Genomic DNA, 15,830 nt, shown 5'->3' on the forward strand with positions numbered 1-15,830 from the left:
TCGACTGGCGGTGCAAAATGCGAGAAAACGACAAACTTTGTTATTGATTCAGAATAGCAGAGTTTTTTTCTATCCTGATTTGAGTCAAGAGGTTACGTCGATTTAATCCAGTTAAAGAAGTTTTGTGGCGTAAAGGTTATAAGTCTACTTTTCGCTATCCGGCAGTGTTGAAGGTGTTTCATGGAGACTATCAAACTTGGTTTTTTGAGGATGATCATGAAACAATGATTTTTGCTGATTCATTGCCAGATATAAGAGGACAAAGAAGTAGTCCACCATTGTCTCCTAAAGAAAAATCTGGTTGTTCTGGAAACAGAAGAAATGGTAGAAATGGGAAAAATGGGAATGGAAAGAGTCCAACTTCTTTTGAAATGGGATCTCCGAGTTTGGAACCTCTTGGATGAATAGCAGAATCTTCTTATTCTTATTTTACTTTTTACGTTATTACGATATTTTGAGATTATTTTTTGTTCGGCTGGGGAGGAAGAGATTTGTTCTAGGTTCTATTAGTCATCAGCCACTGGTGGGTGATCCACATCCAAATTTTGTTTAGGGATTACTACCTTTTGGTAGTTTTTTTTTGGGGGGGGGGGGGTTTGTTAATTTTTAAAAATTTTCATTTTATCTAGCTTTTAATTTGTGATTTTTTTCTCCTATTGGAGGGCCTATATACGATGATTTGAGTTTTTATATAAAGATATTATTGGTCTTTAGTAATATTAGTAGATATGTTAAAGTTGAGGTTTGCTACTTTTAATGTTCGAGGTTTAAACAGTTTGATTAAGCATAAAGATGAGGGACAGCTATGGTATTGATAAGAATTCTTTGTTTCTTTATTTTTAAATTTGATCTTTGGTAAAATGTGTGTTTGGTAGCGATATGATTTTACCTGAAATGACTAAATTTGAGACTTTTCTTATGAAGGTACCAGAGAAGGGTTATATTTTATTCATGTATTAAACATTATAGGATAGTATGGATAAAAAGGGTTGGGATAAATCCAAATCTGTATAAGATTAAAATACCTTTAGATCTGATAGTATCTTTATTGGGTAGTTTGCAACCTCTGAAAGGTTTGGGATTAGATAAATTTCAACTTGCTTTTGTATATTTAGCATTATTTGTAGTGAAAAAATGTATTGTTACTACGTGGAAAGATACAAATATGATTGATATTAATAGATGGCATAATGAGATGACATACAGTTTAATAATGGAAAAAATTACATATGTTTCGCATGATAACTATAGCTTTTTTATTAGTAAGTGGTTGTTATATTCAGAATATTTACATTTTGATTTACGTTGATTAGATTTTAATATGTATGTTTAATTTTTCCTTAATTTTTTTTTCCTTTCTTTATGACTCTCCTTAGGAGAGCTGGCTGAAGGGGGAAGGGTTTTTTTTCGTTTTTTTCTTTTTTTTCTATAAAATATAACGTTCATATTTTTGGTTTATTGTTGTATATGTTATTTACTATCTGTATTTTGAACGAATAAATAAAGTTTAAAAAAAAATATATGTTCCAATTTACTCTCCCCAGTTTCTGTCCAATCGCACTGTAATTACCCCTTCCCCAGTTAAATACTACCATTTTGTCTACTCTTATCCTTGTCCATAGTAGCCATGCTGAAGGCTGGAGAGTTGTGATCATTATCACCAATATACTTTCCACCAAGAAGTCTGCCCCCTTACTAGGTTCATTAACCAGTTCTTGATTCGAATCAACTTGTCTGAAAACTATGTCAGGAACCCTTGGACATATCGACAAATTTTGCCCCATCTATCTCTCTTGCAGTAAGGAGGTGCCAGTCAATATTAGGGAAGTTAAAATCTCCCACAACAACCACCATGCTATTTCTGCACCATTCCAAAATCTGCCAACTTATCTCATCCTATAGGCAATTCCCAATAGAGTGGTTCTATTTCTGATTTCTACCCACACTGCCTCAGTTTACAATCCCTCTACAATGTCCTCTCTTTCTGCATCTGTGATACTATCCTTAATCCATCATAATAAACCCCCCCCCCCCCCTTTTACTTCCTGTTCCATCACTTATGAAACTTAGATAGCCAAAGATAAACAAAAAATTCTACACTCCGGATGACAGAATCTATGGGATTTTGAGTAAAGAGGACATCGGAGGTGAGAATTCTTGTGATGAAAACGACAACTGGGTCAAACAGCCATGGGGAGAAAGCATGTGTTTGTCAGCAGTGGAAAAAAAATCGCAATGAAGACAACAAAAGAGTGAGAATAAACTGTACTTGGATAGTGGATTTATTTTGGTACTGAATGTTCAATAGTGAAAATGGCAGATGGATGGTTTGGGGAGTGTAGAGAGACTGAAGACTGGTTTGATTATATCGAGATAGGTTTGATACATACTGCATTGCGCATGATGAGAGATACTGAGACTTGCAATAAAAAAAAACAAGCTTTGTTTTTGAGTGAGGTGGGGAGTGAACATTATGATCTGATCAAGACTGTTAACACTGGTAAAACCACATACCAAGTCTTATAAAGAGTTAGGTAACCTTGTCAAAGACCATCTGTCCTCAAAGCCAATAGTGATCGCGAAAAGATACAAATTCTATACCAGAAAGCAAAAGGTTAGTGAAACAGTGAGCCAGTATTTGGCCAAATTGCGTAAGTTTTCGAAAACGTGGTTTTGGAAATTTTTTTGGATGAGTCCTTGAGATTCATGTCAGAGGGCAGCAGCAATCATCAAAGACCCTCACCACCCAGCACACACTCTGTTCTTGATGCTGCCATCAGGAAAGAGGTATAGATGCCACAAAACTCACGCCACCAGGTTCAGGAATAGCTGCTACCCATCACTATCAGAATCCTCAACGACAAACTCAGAGACTCATTTAAGGATGCTTGTGCAGTTTATTTATTTTGGTCTCTCTGTATTGAACAGTCAGTTTGTTTGCATTCATTATCGGTTTATATTTCTTTTGTTTACATATTTACACTGTGTACAGTTTATTTATGCACTACCAATTATTGGTAATTCTGCCGCACCCTCAGGAAAAGAGGAATCTCAGGGTTGTATAGACAACACTTTCCAAGTTCTAGTATTTCCCAAGTTCAAAATGTATCATCTTCAAGGAAACGAGAGGACGATATTCCGAATTACTTATTAATCCAATAAACCAAACTTTGTAGATGCAGCTTTATGTAGCTTTAATTCTTTGATAAAACAGATAAACGTTTTGAATAACTGCATTAAGATTTTCATAATAATGAACAAACAATGCATACTGTATAATGATATTCAACTTTAAATAGATATAAGAAGAAATAGATGAAATAAAATGATATAAGATGAAATAAGACGAATTCAAAGAAAAGTATCTCGAGCTCACGCCTCCTTCATGGTTAGTTGAAGAATGAGAATCAAACTCTTGGTCCACTTGGATATTATGACATATTACATCATAGTCATTATGGTAACACTACAAACAATACTTTTTCTTAAAGGGATAGGCACAAAATTAGCTAAGAAGCAAAAACACAAGGTTTTAACCTTTACAGGTTGTATGTACTCTTGACAATAAATCTGAAATCTGAGCAAGTGAAGGAATAATCGAGAAAATTCAGTACAGTGACTGGCCACCTTTTATTGTACTGGTCAGAAAGCCCAGTGGTGAAATTCAAATTTGTGCTAACTATAAGGTCACAATTAACCAAGCCCTGCAAATCCCTGGACATCCAATTCCAAGAATGGAGGAATTATTTCAAGCTCTGAATGGTGGAAAAAAGTTCATGAAACTAGACTTATCACAAGCATGTCAACAAGTCGAATTGGGTCCCAAATTGAGGAAGTATGTTGCTATCAACACTCACCAGGATGCTGTATGGAATATCATCACTCCTAGTGATGTTTCAAGCTGTTATGGACAAATTATTGAGAAGACTGAATATTGGATGTTATCTAAATGATATTATCGTCTCGGGTTGTGACGACACAGAGCATCTAACAAACTTGGAAAAGGTCCTGGCCCAGCTAGAACAAACTGAAGTCCGACTGCGTGTATTTATGATACCCTCAGTAACATATTTGGGATTTACGATTGATCTTGAAGGAGTCAGGATGGATGCAGCTGTCACTGAAACTTTTCGCAGTGCACCCTGCCCATCGAGTTAAGCAGCGTTGATATCATTCTTAGGTTTGGTTAATCATTATTGAAAGCACATCCCCAACATGTCAACACTGTGCAATTCGCTCAAGCAATTATTGAAAAAAGACCAGAAATGGTGTTGGAAGGTTGAAATCAACAAAGCTTTCAATTGCTTGAGAAATTACTGACCTCAAGGGACAATGTTCTCATTCACTACAACCCAGAAATGAAGTTATCCTTGCTGTTGATGCTTCACCTGTTGGTTGGGGTGTGGTATTGTCACAAGACACACAAAAGGGAGAACAACCAGTTGCAAATGTGTCCTGCTCTTTGGCCTGTGAACAAAAACTAAGTGCAACTGGAGAAGGAAGGACTGACCATAATCTTTAGTCTCAAGCGATTTCACCGATACCCACGTGGTAGAAAGTTCGCCGAAGTGACAGACAGTAAACCACTGAGCTTGATCTTAGGCCTCAAGAAAGGAATTTTTGTGTTAATGGCTGCAACAGTTCAGTGATGAACAATGGAGCTCACGGCATCTGATTATGATCTAAAGCATCACCCTGCAGACAAGAATGGTCAAGCTGATGCATTATCACGCTTACCTCTGCCTGCAACAGAGCAGACAGAAGGGAACATCAATTGGACTGTGGAAGCCACAGCTATCAGCCACTTGCCCATTACAGCTAAAACTATCAGCAAAGAGATAAGAAGAGGCCAAACTATCGAAGATTTTGTACTTCACCTTGAATGGGTGGTCTGAGGCCAACAGTGTTACTTCTGGCTTGAAAGCTTTTTATACTCGACGATACAAAATCTCGATCGTTGTGAGGAACAAGAAATGGCAAGAGGCCATTCTAAAAAATCTCCACATCAGTCATCTAGGAATGGTCTGGATGAGGCCTCTGGCACACATGCATGTCTGGTGGCCATCCATTGACATAGATATTGAACAGATAGTTCAGAAATGTACCCGAACGCACCATAAGCAGAAGCTAGCCCATGGAAATGAGCATTATAACCATGGCACCGAATTCATATTGATTTCGCTTGTCTATTTATGGGGGAAAACATTCTGATTATTGTTGATGCACACTCTCAATGGTTGATTGTGTGGCGAATGCTGTCAATAACAATGGAAAAGACAACTGAGAGACTACTGTGTGTGTTGGCAGGTTATGGACTGCCCATAGAACTAGTTTTAAACAATGGACCTCAATTTGTATCAAACGCTTCAGCAGTTCCTGCGAAACAACAATGTGTGGCACATATTATCAGCACCCTACCATCCGAGTAAGAATGGGGAAGTGAAGCACTTAGTTCAGTCTTATAAACAGGCGATGAAAGCAAAGAGCTCATTAAAACTTCACAGAATCATAAAATCACAGAATTTGTGTTATCTGACAGAACTACGCTACAAAACGCATTCTGGCAGAACTGATGTTTGGATGCAACTTGAAGACTTATTGTGGTGTACACAAACTTCACCCATCATATTCAGCAGTCAATTTCCCCGAGTAAGCGAACAAGATCTCTGGAGATCGGAGAAAAAGTATTGGTATGAAATTACAGAGAGCATAAAGGAACACAAGTAAGAGGTGTGCTTCTCAATAAACTAAGTCCATGTTCATATTCAGTACTAGTGGGCGACAAGATATGGAAACAACAAATTGACCAGTTAAGAGCAAAATAGGACCTCATTTCAGTGACGATTTCAGATGATCCCCCTGAAGTTCTGCCTTTAGCACAACCTGACTCTCTGCCCCATAGATAGCCTCATTACTGGTTACTGAAACACCACCCTTATTGGTTACAAAGAGCAAGATCCAAGCCAAGCACTGGACACACAGCCAGTAGTGTCAACCAGCAATCTGTTATCTGTTCCAGAAAAGACGGAAGTTCGTATTCCTGTTCTGTGTTTTTCATCCCTGAGAAGATTCAAGAGAGAAAAACATTCTCTTGCACATCTCAAAGACTGTGTACTGTGACTTAAAGACTTTGTGTGTTTACCCAGTTTAATGCATTTTCAAATTGGATTGTTTGGTACTTCTAGTTAAACTAATTAGTTGAGGTGGTGCTTAAGTTTCACTGCAGTGTCCACAAGGGTTAACATATTTAAGTTAAACTGAATGGTTATTTACAAGAAAACACAATTTTATTTTGTGGGGGAATAGTTTTATTGGGATCGTGCATGTCCACGTGACGTCAGGTAATAAGTTACATTCGTTATGTATGTTCAGTTAGATGCCATCTTAAACAGAAAAAAAGAGTGATCACAGTACCTATTGTGTGAGATTATTTTTTTTTGTATTTTTTTATTTATCGCACTATGAACCATATCAATCAAAATATTTACAGATGTTTCTTGTGAGATTATTCTTTAGAGTAAATACACAACAAAATGTTGACTGTGTGGTTTCAGAACTGGCTCCTCTGCAGAAAGCAGAGGATAGTAGTAAGTGTAATGCATGATGCCACAAGGTCAGTGGAATTATGCAGGGAACTGTTCTGGGACCCCTGCTCTTTGTGATTTTTATAAATTACCTGGATGAAGAAGTAGAGGGATAGGTCGGTAAGTTTGCAAATGACACAAACCATATAACCACTTACAGCACAGAACAGGCCAGTTCGGCCTTACTAGTCCATGCCGTAGCAAATCCCCACCCTCCTAGTCCCACTGACCAGCACCCGGTCCATACCCCTCTAGTCCCCTCCTATCCATGTAACGATCCAGTCTTTCCTTAAATGTAACCAATGATCCCGCCTCGACCACGTCTGCCGGAAGCTCATTCCACATCCCCACCACCCTCTGCGTAAAGAAATTTCCCCTCATGTTCCCCTTATAATTTTCCCCCTTCAGTCTTAAACCATGTCCTCTAGTTTGAATCTCCCCCTTTCTTAATTGAAAAAGCCTATCCACATTTACTCTGTCTGTCCCTTTTAAAATCTTAAACACCTCTATCAAGTCCCCTCTCAATCTTCTACGCTCCAGAGAAAAAAGCCCCAGTCTGCATAACCTTTCCCTGTAACTCAGACCCTGAAATCTTGTCAACATTCTCGTGAACCTTCTCTGCACTCTCTCTATTTTGTTTATATCTTTCCTATAATTTGGTGACCAAAACTGTACACAGTACTTCAAATTTGGCCTCACCAATGCCTTGTACAATTTCATCATAACCTCCCTACTCTTGAATTCAATACTCCGATTTATGAAGGCCAACATTCCAAATGCCTTCTTCACCACACCATCTACCTGAGTATCAGCCTTGAGGGTACTATTTACCATAACTCCTAAATTCCTTTGTTGCTCTGCACTCCTCAATTGTCTACCATTCAATGTATATGACCTATTTAAATTTGTGGATAATGTAGAAGGTTGTCATAGGTTACAATAGGATATGGACAGGATGCAGAATTGGGTGAAAAAGTGGCAGATGAAGTTCAATCTGGATATGTGAGGTGATGCATTTTGAAGGATTGAACTTGAAGGCAGAGGACATGATTAACAGCAGGATTCTTAACAGTGTGGACAGTGTCTTAACAGAGGGACCTTGGGGACCAAATCTATAGATCTCAAGGTTGTCATGATAAGGTAATTAGGAAAGCTTATGATATGCTGGCCTTTATTAGATGGGGGATTGAGTTCAACATTCAAGAGATAATGTTGCAGCTCTATAAAACTCTGGTTAGACCTCTCTTGGGATATTGTGTTCAATTCTATTTGCTTCATTTTTGCAAGGATGTGCAAGCTATGGAGAGGATGCAGAGGAGCTACTCCATCATTCTTTCCATTCTTGGTTGATCTTTTAAAAGAGTGATGGCTGTCTGCACTAATACAGTATCCCTTTGTTTTCTTAATATCTAAAAGTTTCTCTCTCTCTGTCTTGAATGTACTCAACAACTAGGCTTCCTCATCTTCAGGGATACACAGTTCCAAAGATTCACAACCCTATGGCTGAAGAAGTTTGTTCAGTCTCCTGACCTCAAAGTGGAAATCCAGATGTTCTTGAGAGTATTGTGTGTATCGGGACAGCTATCTCTGTTTAACAGCCTTCAGTAGTTGTTTCAAAATATTCTGAAAATATTATACTTTAATTCATAAGATGTAATCCATATTAAATTTTTAATTTTCTGAAAAAAAGTTTGTTTAGGATATTTCACTTTTTAAACTGATTAGTGAACTGTACAATTTAAATTATAAATTAAAAATCATATCCTTTGTTTTGTTTTGTTCTTGGAGACTGCTCTTCATTGAGATTAGCTGGTCTGCCATCTTGATGGTATTAATCATATGAGGTGCAAAGAGATCCCACAGAGATAAATAGATCTTTGTGACAGCTTTCCTTTGGATCAGCAATAAGTAACATCTTTTTGCCGTTGATCACAAAGTTGAAGTCATTGTTTTTTTAAAAAAATGACCCTTCTAAAACAAATTGAAAATGATCATCACATTACAGAAAATATATGTACTTTGTAGAAGCTATATGATGGGAATATTTGTAATATTGTTATTAACAACATTTAAAAATTTCTTTGATAGGGTAATGCTCCAAAGCTGGTTCATACTCCTCTAACAGACAAATGCTATCTGACTCTCACTCAAGCCATGAAGATGGGGCTTGGAGGAAATCCATATGGACCAGCTGGTACTGGCAAGACAGAATCTGTGAAAGCATTAGGTGGCTTGTTTGGCAGACAGGTTCTTGTTTTTAACTGTGATGAGGTAATTATTTTGAAGTTTTTGTTGCATAATACATAAGAAACAAGTTGATTATTAATGATTGTCACTGATTTGAAAAGGACCGTACCAGTTAAAGCAATGAAATTATTTGACTTAAATATGATGCTAATTTAAAATGAAAATCTGTTTCAAGCTGTATGGATTGTAGTACTATTTCAATCATTAGATCAATATTTAATTGCAATAAATTTGAAAAGTGATTTCAAAAATACAGTAATTCATGAGTAGTTGTGGTTATTATAAATACATTTACTTTTCGAGAAATCTAAAAAATTTAACGGAGTCACAGTGGATATACCTCAATAAAAAGGGGAAAGATCAAGCCAGGGTCCCTGGCCTTTGGAGGAGAATGCAGTTGTGTGAATACAAATAAGCTTAACTGTATTACATGACCAGGGTGAAAGAATACTAACATAGCTAACATGCTATAGGATTTTTGGATTTTCATTTGAGCCATCAGCTCAAATATAATTAATACATACAAGATCAAGGGAATGTCTGACTACGTTGATGGAGAGTGAGATGATAAAATCTTTGAGGGAAGCTGTTCATGGCGATTTTTGAACTGTTTAGGCTTCTCTCTGCATCAGAGATTGGAATGTTAAAAAGAGTAGGACTTAGCAAATTGCTGGCACAACTTGCAGCAGGTTATCAGCAATGCTTGTTGGCTTTCTTGCTGCATATTATTGACTTAATATTTACTTTATAATTACTGTACTTGAAATCTCGTTATTGAAGACATTATTTTTGTGTTTGATTTCTCCTCTTTACTCCTGAAGGGCATTGACGTGAAGTCGATGGGCCGGATTTTTATGGGTTTGATAAGATGTGGTGCGTGGGGCTGCTTTGATGAATTCAATCGTCTGGAGGAAGCTGTACTATCTGCCGTTTCAATGCAAATTCAAGCTATTCAGGATGCTTTGAAAAATCATAAGCGGTTCTGTGAATTGCTGGGGAAGCAGGTATAGTTCTTAATTTCACAGGGGAAAAAAAAATCTTGAAGTCTCTGACATTGCATAATAGTATTACAAAGTTTTGACATGATTTTGTAGCAGCGCTATGGCAGCCCTATAACTCCCAGAGGGCATCGAATGGGCCATGTGATGTCCGTACATGATGATGCCGACGCACATTGAGTACGTGATTCGGGCTTTTAAAAAGTTGCACGGGTGATGAAGAGTAAATCCGTTTGATTCACTCTAAAAACACCTGGTCTGGTTATTTCATTGTGTCCACTGCGATTCCAGTGGCCACAGTTTATCTATACATTTGATGGGTAATGAGTTTATTGTCATTTTTCCAGAGGACCTCAAAACCCAGCAGCAATAGAAATTCACCAAGATAAATGTTTACTTAAACAAAAGTTGTTTTTAATTTTCTTTCAACATAAAAACAAGATCAAACTTTAACTTATTACGATTAACTTAACCCCTTTCTAATTCTAAGCTCATGTGTATGTAATGTGTATATGTTCAGGAAAGTTCAATTCACAATCCAATCTCACTTCTCACTCCTCCAAGTTCACCGGTATTAGGCAATTCTTGTACTGTGCACAGAATTTAACATTGATATATTTTCACCAAACTCTTGTGCTTAAAGGTAATTGGTTACTGCTCATGAAGGTTCTTGTTGTTTTCATAGAGAGAAATCTGTTGCTTGTTGGACACACACAAACTGATCTGCCCCTTCAGTGTCTTGTTGGAGAAACTTGCCCCATTGTGGGTTATTCAAATGATAACCTCCTCTTCTAAGTTACCACAGAGTTCCTCTTGTTTCCCTTGTTTCAGGAGAAACACTCTAGCCAGCCATTTCCTCTTGTAAGGACTACAAGGGTTTTCAACAGGCTGAACTCAGAACTCACAACCCATCTTCAAAATGGGGTTTCTGCCAGCTTCCCATGACTGCAGAACTCAGTTCTCTCTCTCTCTCTCTCTCTCTCTCTCTCTCTCTCTCTCTCACGTGAAGAATCCTGTTTGGTTTTTTCCTTTCTCTCTGCTTGCAAAACCACATGACCCCTCTTAGAACAGCAAACTGCAACCAGACAGATTGCCGGCACTGGAATCAGCTTCTGAGCTTGTTCATCTATTGCTTTAAAGACAATATTCCATTTACTCCACAGCATCAGTCCAATTAACACCTACTTGTGAAGTCTCCATAGGCCTTCAAAGTTTCTGCAAAGTCACTGTGGACAAGAAGTCTTCCCTTATGCATAGTTCTTGCATTTTAAATGAGATCTCTTTTGGGAAGTGTTTTTCTGTTTGTGAAGTGACCTACACACTAAACCCACCACAATCTATCTCTTTTAAAACCTATCTATATATAATATAAAATATTAATATAACCCATCACAGTCATACACACACAAGTACAATGCACTGAAATTCTTACTTGCTTCAGTTAACAGGTTATTTCTAAAAGAAAAACCTCAATAGTATACATCAAATTACTGTAACAGAAAGATAATAAATATAAAAGGTAGATAATAAATGTTCATTGTTACAGTTGTTCAAGAAAAAAATGGGACTTCAATCATGCTGGTGTAGTTAGTGATCAGGGTAGTCAGGGGAGGTTGAAGAGTCTGATAGCTGTTGGGCAAAAACTTATATCCATAAACAGTTACAAAGAAAGACGGAGCTGCACTTTTGATTCTGAATAAAAATTAGGAAAGTAACAAATTGTCTGAATAACATTGACATCAGGTACTTGTTTATGAGCTTGAGTTCAGCTGCTGAATTAGATATTGATTGAATTTGAAACATTTACAACTTTAATGTCACTGTAACTTAACACTGAGTTTGGGAATCTAAGACATTAATGTAATCTAGTTAGTCAATTTTCTTTTTTTTCAATATTTTTATTGGTTTCATCTCATATATGACAAATAGGTACATGACAATATAATAAAATATTAACAAACCTTATATAGTAATAAAAATGATATTGAAACCAAAGTTACATTGAAAAGAAGTTTAAAAAAACACTATTATCTAATATCTAGTCAATTTTAAAATCAATATCAATCAGTGAAAGCAGCCTGAAGACCGGTTATTAATTTAATTATTCATAATGATTGAATCACTAAATGTTACAATTGGAAACACATAATTTGCTAAACTAAAGTGCATGGAACAACTGTGGTTCATTTGCTGTAGTTTTTAATTTGGGTAATTGCATCATAATGTATTTTTACAATTACAGTGGGTTGTGTGCGAGCGCAGTGAAAAGAACTGAGACAGCAGGCTGTGAGCTTGTTAAGTACAACTGATTCACTTTGAAGTTCGCTCTGCAGCCTTTAAAGCCATCCAGAGCCTGCCCCTTGTGTACCGGAATTCTCATCACACTGATGTACGCATACTTCTGGTTTCTACCTGAAGAGAAGGACCATCTTTGCCGCAGTTGCCGCATTGACGGCTCGTGACAAGTGGGGCTGGTTCACCGCTGCAATTATACGCACTGCCACACAACCCCCACCCCCCCCACCCCAGAACCGGTGTTGGTGCTCTCACTGAATGTCATGGGTAAGGTCTGCTGCCTTGGTGGCTGACCTCTACATGCTGGTGACAGGACCGTTACCGGTTTTGACAAATCCAAGTGTGCTGATTTGAGGCGGTCCAGGGTGAAAAGTTCCTCTTTGCCCCCGATGTCAAGAAAGAAAGTAGATGCTGTCACTATGTGGTGCTGTATGCTTCAACATGGCAATGGTGAACTGGGGACACAGGATGGAGGGATAGCTGTCAAGGAGGAAGCTGTGTTGGCTGTGCGAAGTCTCCACAGAGGTGAGCTGGCTGGCTGGCTCATTGGACATGCTGAGGGGTGCTGTCTAGAAAGTCTCTTATGGAACAGTTGTTTGCTCTGGAGGTCTACCTGGAAGAGACTTGTCCATGGATGCCAGTGTGAATGACCAATTGAAAGTGGTCTCGCAGAAATGTACAGGGTTGCGCCTCTTGCCAAAAATTTTAATGGAGGTGTTGGCTGCACGCAGGGTGGGGCAGTGTGGTACCGTGCATGTCTCGAGCGACATAGGGGCAATGACGAGCAGCTCCGCATAGTGTCCTTGACAAATCTGCGGCCTGAGATCCTGTCCAAGATGTGGAGAAGGCTGTTCGGTAGGCTAGACACCATGCCTCTAACGGCGGCTGGCCCTGTCGTTTCCCTGAAACGAGCATGGCTGGCAGCACCTGTGTGCTCCTGTGCACCACGTTGAAGGTAGAAACACCATTTCGGGTCAGGCTTCTCAGTTTATGGGTAGGGAGGTTCTGGCTCATCTGTTAGATTGGCCTTGGGCATTGGCTTGGGCGGTGGCCTTGTTACGCAGTTGACTGTGTCGGCGGGCTTGCGTTTGGAGCAGTTCAGAACGTCTGCCCATGCCACGACCTTACGTGGGTCGCTGAAGTCTGTGTCAGCCAGCAGTAGCTTAATGTCTTCAGACATTTGCTCAAGGAACACCTGCTCGAACATGAGGCAGGGCCTGTGTCCCTCTGCCAGGGTGAGCATCTCGTCCACGAGAGCAAATGGTGTCCTGTTCCCTAGGCCATCTAGACGAAGGAGCCTGGCAGCCCTTTTGCATTGTGATAGCCCATAAGTGTTAATGAGGAGGTTCTTTAGAACCATGTATTTACCTTCTGGTGGTGCCTGGATGAGGTCATCGACTCGTGAGGCGCCCTCCTGGTCCAGCGAGCTGGTGACATGGAAGTATTTTGTCAAATCCAAGGTAATCTGCTTGATCTGGAACTGGGCCTTCACTTGGCCAAACCAGATGTGGGGCCTGTTCGTACAGAATGTGGGCAGCTTTAATACAGCGGCGCCTCCAGCTGCGGGGTCCATTGTGTCGAGTTTTCAGAAGCTGGAGACTCATTGGGGTCACCAGTGTAGTAGTAGGTGCGCGAGCACAGCGAGAATAACTGAGACAGCTGGCTGTGAGCTCGTTAAGCACAACTAGTTTACTTTGAAGTTTGCACCGCAGCCTTTAAGGCCATCCAGAGCCTGCCCCTCACATGCTGGAACTCGCATCACGCTGATGTACATGCGCACTGTTCTTGCAGTCTGTACCAGAAAAGAAGGACCCGCGACGCCATCTTTGCCACGGCTACCCCACTGACCACTCGTGACAAGCGGGGCCGGTTTGCCGCTGCAATTATGTGCACCACCACAATATTTTATTCTTATTTTTGTATAAAATTATTATAAATTGGCTTATTTTCAATTTTAGATTGACCTTGATTCAAATTCTGGAATATTCATCACCATGAATCCTGCTGGAAAAGGTTATGGAGGACGACAAAAACTCCCTGATAATCTGAAACAGCTTTTTCGGCCTGTTGCTATGTCACGGCCTGATAATGAACTTATTGCTGAAGTGATTCTTCATTCAGAAGGATTTAAAGATGGTAACGTGTTGGGAAGAAAACTAGTTGCTCTCTTTAATCTGTCCAAGTACGTATTTAAATATTTATTTTCTTTGGTAATTGAAATGAATCTCAATTTAACTTTTCTTTCCTAGACTCACCTGCCATCCAAACTTTTGTTAGCTCTTGTCTTTTATTATAATACTCTTTTGGCTGGTTTTTCACATTCTAATCTTCATTGGCTCTTGATTAAGAAAGCTTGTGAATGGGATTGTCCAGTTACAAGTGCTTACTTTCAATCTTTCAGTTTTTGATACCTGCAGTACAATATGAGATGCACTGCATTTCTTCTGGGACAGGGTTCATCTTTGGAGGTGAAAGTTCCAATATATTCTAAATAAATTAATTTATCTAATCAGGTTTTATTTAAATCCTGTTTGTGGTGACATTTCAGAGAGCTCCTAACGCCACAGCAACACTATGACTGGGGTCTGAGAGCACTGAAGACCGTCCTCAAGGGATGTGGAAGTCTGCTCCAGCAAGTAAAAAAAAGGAAAAAAGAAAGTAAGGTTTCCAATGATTTGTAACAATTTCAGGTATAATATCACTATAAATGTGGCATTTGTATTCTGTCAGATTGACTCTTGTGTATAAAGTGCTTGAAGATGTATTTTAAAAACCTAACCTAGAGTAATTAAATTACAATGAATATGTATAGAATTAATACAAAGACTGCTAAAAATATGGAACAAAACAGTAAATGATGGTAATGCATAATGTGTTGGCTCGTATCTATAATAAGATAAACTAAATTTTAGTGAATATGACTGGAAGAGTTTTAGTTAAGACTAGGCCCATTGAGTCTGCTCCATCATTTGAATCCTAGCTGATTCATTTTTCTTTTAAACCTAATTCTCTTGCCTTCTCTCCATAACCTTTGACACCCTTACTAATCAAGAACCAATCAACCCCCGCAGGCGTCTGTGGCAACAAATTCCAAAGATTCATCACCTTCTGGCTGAAGAAATTTCTCCCAATCTCTGTCTCAAGGGACATCTTTTTATTCTGAGGCTGTGCTCTCTGGCCTGAGACTCTTCCACTAATGGAACTACCTTCTCTTTGTCAACTGCATCTATCCCTTTCAATATTCATCCTTCCAAATTCCAGCGAGTACTGGCCCAGAGCCATCAAATGCTCCTCCTACATTAAACAATTCTACCCCGGGATCATTCTTGTAAACCTACTCTGGATCAATTCCAATACTTGGACAAGGTCCAAAATTGATCCCAGTACTCCATATATGAAGCTTATAAAGCTTCAGCATTACATCCTTGCTTTTATAATCTATCCTCTTAAAATGAATGCCAAAATTGCATTTACTTTCCTTTCTACTGACTAAGCCTGCAAGTTAAACTAGGACTACCAAATCCTTTGTACTGCCATTTTCTGAATTTTCTCCCCATGTAGAAAATAGTCTATATCTTCATTCTTTCTACTTAAGTACATGACTATACATTTCCATATGCTGTATTCCATCTGCCACTCCTTGCCATTTCTCCCAATCTGTCAAAGTCCATCTTCAGACTCCCTACTTCTTCATCACTACCTGCCC

At 38.9% G+C, this 15,830-nt stretch overlaps 1 protein-coding gene across 9 annotated transcripts in view; it reads left to right on the plus strand.

Moving 5' to 3' along the window:
* Positions 1-15,830, plus strand: part of dync2h1 (dynein cytoplasmic 2 heavy chain 1) — a 509,574-nt gene that overhangs the window by 117,713 nt on the left and 376,031 nt on the right. For all 9 annotated transcript variants that reach the window (XR_011342189.1, XM_069891176.1, XM_069891173.1 and 6 more), the window contains 4 exons: positions 8,673-8,855; positions 9,653-9,835; positions 14,083-14,306; positions 14,673-14,782. Coding sequence is in view for 8 of the 9 variants with exons in the window: in XM_069891176.1 (XP_069747277.1) it covers positions 8,673-8,855; positions 9,653-9,835; positions 14,083-14,306; positions 14,673-14,782 (700 nt within the window). In the remaining variant the exon portion in view is untranslated. The remainder of the gene's footprint in view (positions 1-8,672; positions 8,856-9,652; positions 9,836-14,082; positions 14,307-14,672; positions 14,783-15,830) is intronic.

The sequence above is a fragment of the Narcine bancroftii genome, chromosome 7, assembly GCF_036971445.1.
Source record: "Narcine bancroftii isolate sNarBan1 chromosome 7, sNarBan1.hap1, whole genome shotgun sequence".
Classification (NCBI taxonomy): domain Eukaryota; kingdom Metazoa; phylum Chordata; class Chondrichthyes; order Torpediniformes; family Narcinidae; genus Narcine; species Narcine bancroftii.